Below are 13,400 nucleotides of genomic sequence, written 5' to 3'. Positions count from 1 at the left end.
GGCAACAGAGAACTGAAGAAAAAAAAAACATTATCTTCTTCGAAATAAAGTTTCGTTACTAGTCACTGTCTCACTACTACTAAACTCTGTTATCGATGACAATATTACACGTTTTTTTCCCAGCGGAACCTATCGTGTATTCAATGGTTTTTCTAGCAGGACCTATCGTGTGTCCTGCGGGCGGAGCTCCTAGTTCTGTACGGTTCTTCTCCTCCTCTCCTCTGCCTTTCCCTCTCCATGGCACTTAGAGACTACACAGACTACTATCAAACTGAGCAAAAGATAAATTGCTCTCTGTCAATATATTAAACCAATTTTCACGAGTGTGGTCACTGGTGTCCCAAAACATGTCCCCCCCCCCCCCCCAAAAAAAAAAAAAACTATTGGCGTCAATCCGAATGTAGGCCTATTTATCGTAAATAATTCCCTTTCTGGCCTACACCATGTCAGTTGGCTATCCTAGCCTACTATAGGTAATGTAAAGTTCAGGGGTTGTAGAAATGAATCATCTACAGGCACTCTTGGACTCGCAAGCTCATAAATAAAATGGTGGTTATGCACGTCATGTAAATAATCTAAGTGAACCACAAAATAAGACACTTTGTAAATCAATGTCTTCTTAAAGCCCACCATCTTAACAGAACTTGCTTTGGGTCTGCTATAAATTGCAGCCACCGGAACATCAATTTATTCAGGCATCGTCTTGTTTAATTTCCCACTGAATCGCTTTTAAATAGGATCTGACCCTGTGTAGGGGCTGAATAGAACGGCCTCTCTCTCTAAAAAGAGGGGTGATACGAGCCAAGGAACCGAACAGAGGGTCAAACACGCCACACACGCGCCCGGTGCTATTCAAGTGATAGGACAATGAAAATAAACATAGTCAGCATCTTTGTATTCATTTACCATATGCGGTGTTTACAATCATTTTCATACTTGGTCCCCTAATGGGTGGGTGGGGGGGCGACATTAACGCCTAATTTTTTTGCACTTGGAGACCAAATCGCGCAGAGCACAAGGGCAGCGGGAAAGAATTGGGGGGTCTTATAGAAAAAAATAAACTTAGCTTTAGGGGAAATGTGCAGTGGAGTGTGAAATTACACCCTATAGTGCTACATATTGTACCAGAAGCTCACTCCAAAAACAGTAGGGCCTATAAGAGAAATTATCCCCTAACCTGACCAGAAGGCAGAGCAATAGATGTAGCCGCCTATGTTCCTCAGAGATGTCCCCCCAAAAAATACAATCCCCCCCAAAAAAATATCAAGTGCCACCAGGCACGCAGCTCTCTCATCCAACGTTGGACCTTCGTGAGGGCCACCCTCCAGTACTGGCCTTAAACAACATGTCGATTGAAGACGTTGGAGACGTTCACATTTACAGCCTAAGGGCCTGTAAAAAAACGAATTAATATAACTAAACTCTAACAATATTTTTTGTGTTAATTATAATTTTGCTGTTAATTATTATGAATACTAGGAATATAAATAAGAACAAGAATAATCACTATTGTTTGTTATGGTTAATATATTACCATGATCAATATTGATATTTTTTGGTATTATTATTACCGTTCAACTTTTCGCAGGACGATGGTGGCTCTGTAGACCGAGCCCATAGCCTACACTTGAACTATTTCATGTATGTAATTAAATCAACTACAAATAATTGGATATCAAAAATAAATCATAAATATATCTGAAATAAGACAACACCCCCCCCCTAAAAAAAAAAGAAAGTTGAATGAATTTGTGTCGGAAAAAAATAAATTCTGTTTGGTAGGCTACCTGAACTGTTTCAATTTTATTTAAATGATTCATTTGATTATAATAATATGGCCGGTGTTATAACAAGCACTAGGAATTTTGACGCATTTCAATTCTACATTGGCAGTGAAATTCAATCCATGCAGTCACTGACATGTAGACCTATTTATCGAAGCTAATCAATATTCATATTACTGTCATCACTAATCCCATGAACATGGAGCATCCACAGTTTGACTTGCAACCGGAGTTGTAACTTCTTTTGACACCAGAAGTATACGGTCGGTTTAAACGGTTTAGACAAATGAAACCTGTGAGCGCCATCTACAGAAGGTGTGGAGGAGAGCACTGCGGGTTGTGTTGACACACACTGCCAACCCCGGCACCCGGCTCCCCTGTCCAATCTCACCTCCAGCCCCTATACAACTACTAGCCCCTCGGCCCAGTCAGCGCAGGCTGTACATCCATCACAGGAAGGTGGCCATGATCACCGAATCAATCAAATAACAGAAAAGGTCAATGTATCGACGACCGATTGTCCAGAGCCCTCCACTCCCCTCTTCAAGCCCCTTCTCGTTATACTTCACATAGTAAGTTAAACCTATATACATAAGACATGCAGCGTTTGTTTACATGTAAACAACGTGCAAAACAATCGCATTTGAGCTGTAGGCCTACATAGCAAAACATGTAAAATACTTATAATATACACGCATGAAGCATTAGCGTCATTAAGTAGACGAGAACAACGATGCATTCCAGCAGCCTACATAACATAATCTCAACAAGAAAATAAGGATTTACCAAGCCAGGAAATATGCGTTAGGCTATTTGTACAGTTATGCCAACTTGTAAAACGTCTAGCGATAGTATGTTCACCCAAATGTTAGTCTATTCCTATCTCAGTCCGTTATTCATCTAATAAAATAAACTCTAGATATTGATAAAGTCAAAAATGGCTTTCATTTACCCCTCGTCCCGATCTAATGTCTGGAAACTCTGATCTTAAAACTCCGAGTCAATTCCTTGTTTATTTTCCCTCCCCTTTCGGTGTGTCAGACCCTGGGACCTCCTCGTTTGGGCTCCAGGTTTTTGCGTTGGCGAATCACAAAGTGTTGGAATCTATTGCCTTTGTCTGACAACTCATCCATAAGCAAGGGGGTCCGCGGAGGGGAGGGGGGGCAGGCAGCTTGCTTTTAGAAACGCACACACGGTGAGGGGCTTCATTCTCAACCCAAAGATTCAGGCTAACGCATCCACCCCATTTTCGAGTCAAGGAAAAGGGGAAGGTACCAGGGCACCAGACTCCCCACAGTGTCCATGTTTCTTCTGTCATGTCTATGCGTATCTGAGCGTACTACCCACCGCAACCAACCAGCAAATCAAGGCCGGAACTAGGATCTATCTATTTACCACAGGACTGTCAGGAACGGTTATAGACGTAAAGGTTTGTCCTATTCGTCATCATGTTCTGAGAAAAATCATCTCATCATTCCAGGTTTTGAAAATCCAACTCAAACTGAAAAACATTTCCACGTTGATGAACCAAGCGTCGGTCATGTTCTGCACCTGACCAGCAGTAGCCTCTATTCTCGGCACGGACTGTTACCACGACGGCAACTTTTAGAAGAAGTTAAACCCTCTCATTGACTGAGTGGAGGGAAAAGCGAAATCTTTAATCGAATAAAGTTTTTCCGTTTCTTCACATTTTTATCTGCATTACAAAGGCGAAACGGCGACTTCCATTGATTACCCGTCTTTCCTTTGCTATCCGATGGATATTCACTGCAAAGTAGACCCGTTCTCAGCGATGCACCGTAAGTAGATAACGAGTTTTTCAGATATTGTTGTGTTTGCAACGAAAACTGAGCCTGTGAAAACAGATAATGATTCTAAATAGGCCAATAGCCTAGCGAATATTATCGTTGACAGCGATGCACTCATTCCACTGACAATGCAACATCGTCTGCATGTTGTTGCATATCACAACCGACAAAAACAAAAACACTCCAGCGGTTTAATGTAGCCTGAATTACAGTGGTATTGGGAACAAGCAAATCCAATCAAGTTCGATGGGAATGTTAATATTTGGAAGACACATTTGAAACTATTTTTTAACTGAAAATATTGTTTATAATATGTGCTTATTTACAGACCGGCGCACGTACATCTAATATATTATTTTGTTTGTATTTTTCTGAATTGTGCACAATAAACTCACAAAAAGGCCCACGTTTTGTGTAGCGTTAACAAATTTGAAAAAGAAAAAAAAATAGAAGAACAAAACACGTCACAATTGGAATTAGTAAACCTGTCACCAGGTTAATACGAGTCATTGACAGGTCCGTGCCAATTTATTAGGCCAATATTCTAATAGGCACCAATTTATTGATTTACCAAATAACACTTAAACAATACACACATTAAAATAAACAGTATCTTCATTTAATATAATATTGTTACAAATGTACTTGACATGATATTGAAAGGCCTATTGTTGTTGTGCAGGTGAAATAATGGATGGAGTTAGATGTTGTTTTGTTCATGCTTGTGAATAATTTACCCCCCACCCCTTTTTTTTCTTCATTTACAAAATAATATGTAATATGAGTAATCAAAGCGCTTAATTATTTATAATTAGGGAGAACATAAAATGAAAGAGCGTGTAACTCTATAGCCAACCCGAGCCGTGGGCCAGAGCTGAAAAGATATCCGCCTTGTATTAAACGATATAGACGAGAGATGATACCTATTATTACTGCAGTGTTACCATTTTATAAAATAGAATCGGTCTAATTAAAGTATGAAGAATATTCCGACTATCATATAGACCATTTATGCTAATTAAAGCATGTGTTTATAAATTGTTAATGACCTAATTTTTTGGGGGGGGATTGTAAAATGACAGCATTGCTATTGAACAGGATAGCCTGCAGGAAACTAGCCTGATATTCAATGGAGAAGCAATATTGGACAACCAACCGTTCACGTACAAAGATGTTATAGTAGCTAGTGGTAGGCTATAATATGATACTGTCTTCTAAAAGTTATAGCCTACGTGACCTTGTCACGCACATCTTCAGAGTAGCCGACAAAACAAAGTTGATAAACATGTATTTATTTTTTTTATACATGAATTGATTATGTCCCTGGGAAAGAATAATATAGCCCCCAACCCACAACCACATGTCTATCTTAAAGAACAGGCTTGGATATTGGACCATTAAAATCATATTCAAGACCGGATGCTTAGATATGATATGTCTAAAATGTTCCGTTGAAACGTTGTAATGCCATAGAATGCATTATAGCTGAGGTGATACTATAACCTACAAAATCTCCCACACCCCTGTATTTAATGTTATGGTTTTCTGTGCTGTTGTTGTCTCCCATATAGGGCACGGCGGTGTGAACCAGCTAGGCGGGGTGTTTGTCAACGGCAGACCCCTACCTGACGTGGTGAGGACAAGAATCGTAGAACTCGCGCACCAAGGAGTGAGACCCTGTGACATTTCGAGACAACTACGGGTCAGCCACGGCTGTGTCAGCAAAATACTGGGCAGGTAAGACGGTGGAGAAACTGCCCATCATGAGACAGAAAAACGCACTCTTAAAAATAAAAGAAATGCACCTGTCCTGCAACTCTTATCCCTACATATTGGCAGACCCCAAATAAAACAGATTCGACCAAAATATAACAAAACATGGCTAAAAGAAAGAGTGGAAACACGTCAGTATATCATACACACATAATGTGGATATAAGAAACAATATCTGACTTAATCCTCGCCATCACGAGGAGCGGTACTGTGTCTGTACACAGTTTAACTGGTATCCCCGTCATTTAGGCTATATCAGATTACAACTGAATTGTATTGGGTTCGTGTCCGTACGACATTTGAATGTTTTTAAAATATTTTTCAGCTATCAAAAGGATTTTAAAAGGTATTTGTTTTATGCACTTGGAATGTTTGTCTAAATTAGTTAAATAGCAACACTTGGTAGCATGTCATTTGAAATTAATTGCATGTTTTCTTAATATTTTCTTAGTCTTTTTGGCACAGACGATAAAGTTGGACACCATTGTAATGGGTTGTAGCCGGAAGGAATAGCTCAATTATTTGATCATAAGTCTTCGCTGTTATTTTTGGATCCTACAAAACGATTTTAAGTCACTCCACCACACAGAGTTAGAGTATAGTCTAGGCTATAAAGTACATATATATATAAAGTTTGCCTCAGACGACAATGTGCACATTTTGGAGATGTTTGCGGGTTGAATGCCCTGTAGGCGCAACACAGTATTTTGGGGGGATAAGGTGCATAACATTCGAATAGATCCACAAATCTAACGATAATTTAAATCAACTATAGCCAAGAAAACGAAGAATTGTCCATCCAACAGATAGCCTAGATGTTTCATGATCGATACGTTGTTGATTATTGTTGCAGATACTACGAGACCGGAAGTATAAAGCCAGGAGTTATTGGTGGGTCCAAACCGAAAGTGGCGACTCCAAAGGTTGTGGATAAAATAGCGGACTACAAGCGCCAGAATCCGACCATGTTCGCGTGGGAAATCAGAGACAGACTGTTAGCTGAGGGCGTCTGTGACAACGACACGGTTCCAAGCGTCTCGTCCATTAACAGGTAAACTCTATTTCTTTATTATAATGACATGACCAATAAGCCTATTCCTTTGAATGAAAACATACAATAGTATTATGTTAACGTCAAAAACATATGGAAAATATATAAAATTGGGAAACATCCTTGCAAATTTCATCAAGAAAATGTACAAATTACAATAATAGCAGCAGTGCTTTCGTCTGTCCATGTTTAGGCCTCAACGCCTGGCCTACATTTTATTTTTTTACAGGAGATTGACTTGATTATATACTGTATTATTTACTTCCATTGGCTGTTATACGGATAGAACATCTTTATGACTATTTAACAGTATTTCTAAAGCATCTTCAAAGTCGTGATGAACTCTCACGGTATTTTTGTCAATGTACGTTTTCCATCTATGAACTGCACTGCAGAATAGGAGCCTATAGGACCTATAAGTCCAGAGTTTGACAAACTTTTTCTCCCATCGAGGGTGGTCTCGACGGTGCAATTCAATCTTTCAGTCCAAACTCCCCCAGCAATCAGCAGTATATCTTAGGACGAAGTGAATCTGTCTGGATGAAAACCGATCAATAGGGCAAGCCGGTGACCAGATCCCGCGTGGCACCGAAAGCCGAGCAATTGTTCAATAGCAGGACATCTAATGTGTTGTATTGGATATTTTCTTTACAGTTTAGACCTATAGCTGGTTTGGTTTGAAGCTTTGTGGAGTCGTGTGGTCTATTTAAAGAGAAGTACCTGTTTTTAGTCCTTTTTTTATTTTTTTTCCCTTTATTTAACTAGGCAAGTTAAGAACAAATTCTTATTTTCAATAACGGCCTAGGAACAAATGGGTTAACTTCCTTGTTCAGGCGCATCTGTATGTATATGCATCGTCTATTTTTCTCTGATATGCCTTTGGTAAATGCAGTTTCATTTTGTCTTATTTCACATATCGCTGTTATAGTTTGTAAAATAATGGGATTGTTATCTGCCAAAGCATTAGGCCTATATTAGTGTATTTGTCCAACCAGTGAAACAACGAGTGGGAAGTGTATTTTCACTAAAAACACACAAAAAATACCACTAAATTCATTATTAAATGACATTTTATGTAAATAGATATTCTGAAAACTTCCTCATACAAATCTAATTTGGAGAGGATCCTGCCTGCCCGCTGGTTAAGATCGCACGTGCAAGATTGAGGTCAGATGGTGTATCTATGGTTGATGTGGAGAACTGCATTATAATACCACCACATATAGCCTTCACTTCTGTAAAGTAACAAGGAAACATCATGATCACAAAGAGGACTTTGAGTGCATTGGTGAAACAGACCAAGGGGTGTAAGAGAGATAGCAGAGAGAGAGAGAGAGAGAGAGAGAGAGATAGCATTGTGAGAGAGGGGAGGGGGAGAAATAGACCCCCTACCCGCCAGAGATCCTTGGTGATGAACTTTCCTTAAGAGGCAGTGTTCCATAGAGGCAGCAGCAGCATCACACTTTAATGAGCTGACTGCAGAAAGAGCATGGACACACAGCCCCACACAAGACATCTTTTTAAATAGAGAAAGAGCTGAAGAAAAATTCATTTCATGCCTCGTGATTGCTTAAAAAGGCCCATTTAAGCAGTCTCAGACACATGTATGTGATAGATTCAAAATGTACATTCATATCATTAAAAGATCCACCTATAAAGTTTTCAATTAGAATCAAATTCAATCTCGCTTAGCTATTTTTTAACTGAAATAATCCCCCATGTGTCTTTGTTTATTATGGGGGGTGGGGGGGGGGGTATTCAAATGTGAATTTAACTAAATGTAAATCTATTAACCAAAGACGAAACCTACTTTGAATTTATTTTAATTTCATAATGCTGAATATTTCTCTTTGTGAAGTGAAGAACCTTTTAATGGTTCAATGTTACATTTAAATTATTTTACACTTTATTCTACATACACACACACACACACACACACACACACGCGCGCACGCACGCACACGCACACACACACACACACACACACACACACACACACACACACACACACACACACGGTTTAAACTCAAGTCAGTCCAATGCAATATTTTGACTGAATTGTTGGATAGTAATTGTGTGAAATATCTGTCTAAACCTGCTTCCTTGAGACCAGAAAAGGGCAGTTCTTGGAAGGTTCAATGCTAACCATGCATCAGTAGACTATATGTCTAGGATTATGACTCAATAGCAGTTACAAACACACAGCTCATTCCCAATAAGTGCTTTTCTAAAACAGTCTTCAAAACACCAGTTGATGTTCCATCCAGTACACAATAGACCAGGCAGTAACTTCATATTGGCCAGTATAGCACTTATCTTTAAACAAGGTGAATCACATGGAGAATTGGCTACACTAACAAAGCTTAGACAAAGGGAAGGACTTGGACTACTGACCATTACTCTAAAAGGGGTTTTTATGGCCAAACAAAAGTGACCCGGGGACTGTTGACATAAGAGGATCTAGGTTTAAACACTGTTCCCCTGTATGCATTATTAACTGTTATAGAGATCCTGTTGTAGTTGGTGTCTGGCTGGACTGGGTCTGGGCCACCGCGCCACAAGGAAGAAATTACCCCACAACAAGTATCGCCGCTAGCCGCTACTAGACATAAAAAAGGTCCTCAATGGCGTTCAATATTATTGATTCAAAAGTAAAGCAATTTTAATATTTCTTCAGGGGATTTTCAGCAACAGCTAAGACATTAATTCATTCCTTCAAATTGCTTATTCGATATCAAGAACATGTATTTCCAAATAAAGTCTTTTGGATTTATATCGCACACAGAAGTCAGGGGGTCAAATAACTGTTATGGAGTGAAGTGGAAAAAATGTAAATAAAATATTGATATGTGATCTCTGGGAAGGAGAGTCATTGTATTGTAGCTTTGCCCTAAGGAGAGGTCTGACAATAGTGGGTACTTTACTCCTTGAACCTCAAAACAATATCAATATCACAGCCATCTTAACAATATATAGCTGAATATCTTGGTCCTTTGTGTCTACAGTCAACAACATAAATATTAGATTTTGAGGGGTTTCAATTAAAATCCTGAAGGGTCTACCGGTGCGTCAGTCTAAGTAACATAATAAAAACAAATACCCATCCAAATCCATCAGTTTAAGCTCGAGATACCTTTATTTGTTTTGCATGGGCTGAGTCTCAATACAACACATCCACCTGTGTTGGCCTTCCGCATCTGCGGTTGTTGGTGGCCGAGCTACAGCGGTGTTTGTCAGACCACGAGACATCCCAAAAAAATCGGTCTTCTCACAAATGATGTCCGTAGCGTCTGAACGGTTTAGCCTAAAAAAAAAAAAAAACGAACATGGAACTCTTTATGGAAAGACGAGATTCTCACGAACACAATGGTGTTCTCCGTTTTATCACAATGGTGTTCTCCGTTTTATCACAATGGTGTTCTCCGTTTTATCACAATGGTGTTCTCCATTTTATCACAATGGTGTTCTCCGTTTTATCACAATGGTGTTCTCCGTTTTATCACAATGGTGTTCTCCATTTTATCACAATGGTGTTCTCCGTTTTATCACAATGGTGTTCTCCGTTTTATCACAATGGTGTTCTCCGTTTTATCACAATGGTGTTCTCCATTTATCACAATGGTGTTCTCCGTTTTATCACAATGGTGTTCTCCGTTTTATCACAATGGTGTTCTCCGTTTTATCACAATGGTGTTCTCCGTTTTATCACAATGGTGTTCTCCGTTTTATCACAATGGTGTTCTCCGTTTTATCACAATGGTGTTCTCCGTTTTATCACAATGGTGTTCTCCGTCGGAAGGTAACTTGGTACTGATTAAAACAATGAATGGCGTTATGGAGATAATTTTGTGCCAACAAAATCAAGAGAGGTTAAATATGTGTCCACTATTTCCTGAGCTTTCTGATATCTTCTAGATTTGGGACAAACACGTCAAAACCTTATTCCTTTGCCATTTATGAATGTGTTGTTCAATGTGTTTCTATGGCCTATAGTAGTTAAAGGCCAAATCCAATATTTAAAAAAAAATCATTTTTTTTTATAAAAAAAATGATACCTACACCGGTCCTAAAATTCTAAATCAAATAGTGAAATGATGTCTCCCTCTACCCCCAAAGGCTAAGACTTTTAGTTTAAAATAATTGTAGGTGGTGTAAATTGTTCAATTGTTCAGTATCAGACCAAACGGTTCAATTTGCAACACAATCTAATAAAATAGAGGTCTTAAATAACAATACTATTATGTTAATAAAATACAAAAGAAACGTCAAATTCTCAACAACAGATCTGTGTTAGGATTAGGAAACCAAGCAAACGTGAACTGGGATACGTGTCATTATGTATCCTCCACGTGCTCGATCCACCTTTAACGCTCCGTCCGCGTTCTAAAATAGGTACACACCATGTCATACATGATAAATAGTTTTAAAGTTTACACATTACAATGACAGCTCCCTTCTTCCCCACGGTGCCAGTCAGGTTAAAGGAATCTAATGCTGGCGTAAGCTTGTGCAAGGCAATAAGGAAATATTGCTTTCCTGTCACATATAATTTATAGCTTTCTATTTGCATCTGTTTGGGCCTGTGACTAATCCCCAACTTTTTTCTCCCCCCAAAGCCCTCGATCAATAGACCCTCGTCCACACCGGGGTTGGCACTGGGGGGCTGCTGCTGAAGCCACAGAGACCTTAGAGCTGTGGTCAGTCACAAATGGCAACCTAGTCCCTATATAGCGCACTACACTTGACCATGGCCCGTAGGGATATAGGGCTATGGGTGCCATAGAGCTCGGGTCAAAAGTAGTGCATCATATAGGGAATAGGGTTGCCATTCGGGACACAGCCCTGGACAAGCCAAGGGGCAGCAGTCAGAGCACTGGAAACCTTTACCGTGTGGCAGGGAGAGAGGGAAAGAAGGAGAGAGAAGGGGAGAGAAGGAGAGCTGATTAGCTCAGGCCAGGTAGAACCAGTGAAGCCAATCATTGAGGTGAATTGATGTGATTTCATGCTTTGTTTGCAAGATCACCTCTCAGAGCAAAAGTGCAATGAAGACTTTTCTTCTCCAGATCTCACCTTTTAAAGGTACAGTAGGCTTTCTAACATGTAGGCACTGCTGGTTCTACACCTGGACTTTGGATTGGACCCATTATTATGGTGAGATAATCCTGACATCTCACTCAGACACATTGCATTATGGGTCCTGGTAATAAATAGTTCATTATATAGAGAATGTAGTCCAACATCTGTTCTTCAACATCCAATCTGTGATGAGTAGAAGTTTAGGTTTCAAAAACAACAAGTTAAACCACTGACCATTCTGGCCCTTCGTTCACGGTGACGTTCAACATGATAGCCTCATGCTGTATTGTGTGAAAAGTCAGTCAACTGATCCAAGTGCCGGATGAAGCACTGACGCCATCTTGTCCATCAACTGATCCAAGAGCAGGAGGCAGCACTGACGCCATCTTGTCCATCAACTGATCAGAGAGCAGGAGGCAGCACTGACGCCATCTTGTCCATCAACTGATCCAAGAGCAGGAGGCAGCACTGATGCCATCTTGTCCATCAACTGATCCAAGAGCAGGAAGCAGCACTGACGCCATCTTGTCCATCAACTGATCCAAGAGCAGGAGGCAGCACTGACGCCATCTTGTCCATCAACTGATCAGAGAGCAGGAGGCAGCACTGGCGCCATCTTGTCCATCAACTGATCCAAGAGCAGGAGGCAGCACTGACGCCATCTTGTCCATCAACTGATCCAAGAGCAGGAAGCAGCACAGACGCCATCTTGTCAGTCAACTGATCCAAGAGCAGGAAGCAGCACTGACTCCATCTTTTCTTTCCTGTGATCACAGGATAATACGAACAAAAGTCCAGCAGCCTTTCCACCCGTCTCCAGATGGAACATCCCTGTCTGCCCCAGGCCACACCATGGGTAAGATGTATCCTAACCCTTACACCAGGCCACACCATGGGTAAGATGTATCCTAACCCTTATACCAGGCCACACCATGGGTAAGATGTATCCTAACCCTTACACCAGGCCACACCATGGGTAAGATGTATCCTAACCCTTACACCAGGCCACACCATGGGTAAGATGTATCCTAACCCTTACACCAGGCCACACCATGGGTAAGATGTATCCTAACCCTTACACCAGGCCACACCATGGGTAAGATGTATCCTAACCCTTACACCAGGCCACACCATGGGTAAGATGTATCCTAACCCTTACACCAGGCCACACCATGGGTAAGATGTATCCTAACCCTTACACCAGGCCACACCATGGGTAAGATGTATCCTAACGCTTACACCAGGCCACACCATGGGTAAGATGTATCCTAATGCTTACACCAGGCCACACCATGGGTAAGATGTATCCTAATGCTTACACCAGGCCACACCATGGGTAAGATGTATCCTAACGCTTACACCAGGCCACACCATGGGTAAGATGTATCCTAACCCTTACACCAGGCCACACCATGGGTAAGATGTATCCTAACCCTGACCCTTACAACAGGCCACACCATGGGTAAGATGTATCCTAACCCTTACACCAGGCCACACCATGGGTAAGATGTATCCTAACCCTAACCCTTACACCAGGCCACACCATGGGTAAGATGTATCCTAACCCTTACACCAGGCCACACCATGGGTAAGATGTATCCTAACCCTAACCCTTACACCAGGCCACACCATGGGTAAGATGTATCCTAACCCTTACACCAGGCCACACCATGGGTAAGATGTATCCTAACCCTTACACCAGGCCACACCATGGGTAAGATGTATCCTAACCCTTACACCAGGCCACACCATGGGTAAGATGTATCCTAACCCTTACACCAGGCCACACCATGGGTAAGATGTATCATAACCCTAACCCTTACACCAGGCCACACCATGGGTAAGATGTATCATAACCCTTACACCAGGCCACACCATGGGTAAGATGTATCGTAACCCTAACCCTTA

General features: G+C 40.9%; 1 protein-coding gene across 2 annotated transcripts in view; it reads left to right on the top strand.

Moving 5' to 3' along the window:
• The first annotated feature begins 3,014 nt into the window (after window positions 1-3,014).
• The window catches only part of LOC135511848 (paired box protein Pax-2a-like), a 70,517-nt gene continuing 60,131 nt past the window's right edge, over window positions 3,015-13,400 (top strand). For both annotated transcript variants that reach the window (XM_064933338.1, XM_064933339.1), the window contains exons 1-4: window positions 3,015-3,583; window positions 5,164-5,329; window positions 6,219-6,416; window positions 12,269-12,348. In XM_064933338.1, the coding sequence (XP_064789410.1) occupies window positions 3,541-3,583; window positions 5,164-5,329; window positions 6,219-6,416; window positions 12,269-12,348 (487 nt within the window). In that variant the 5' untranslated portion in view covers window positions 3,015-3,540. The remainder of the gene's footprint in view (window positions 3,584-5,163; window positions 5,330-6,218; window positions 6,417-12,268; window positions 12,349-13,400) is intronic.

Source organism: Oncorhynchus masou, chromosome 24, assembly GCF_036934945.1.
Source record: "Oncorhynchus masou masou isolate Uvic2021 chromosome 24, UVic_Omas_1.1, whole genome shotgun sequence".
NCBI lineage: Eukaryota > Metazoa > Chordata > Actinopteri > Salmoniformes > Salmonidae > Oncorhynchus > Oncorhynchus masou.
The sequence above is the reverse complement of the archived record's forward strand: the minus strand, read 5'-3'. Positions and strand labels throughout refer to the sequence as shown.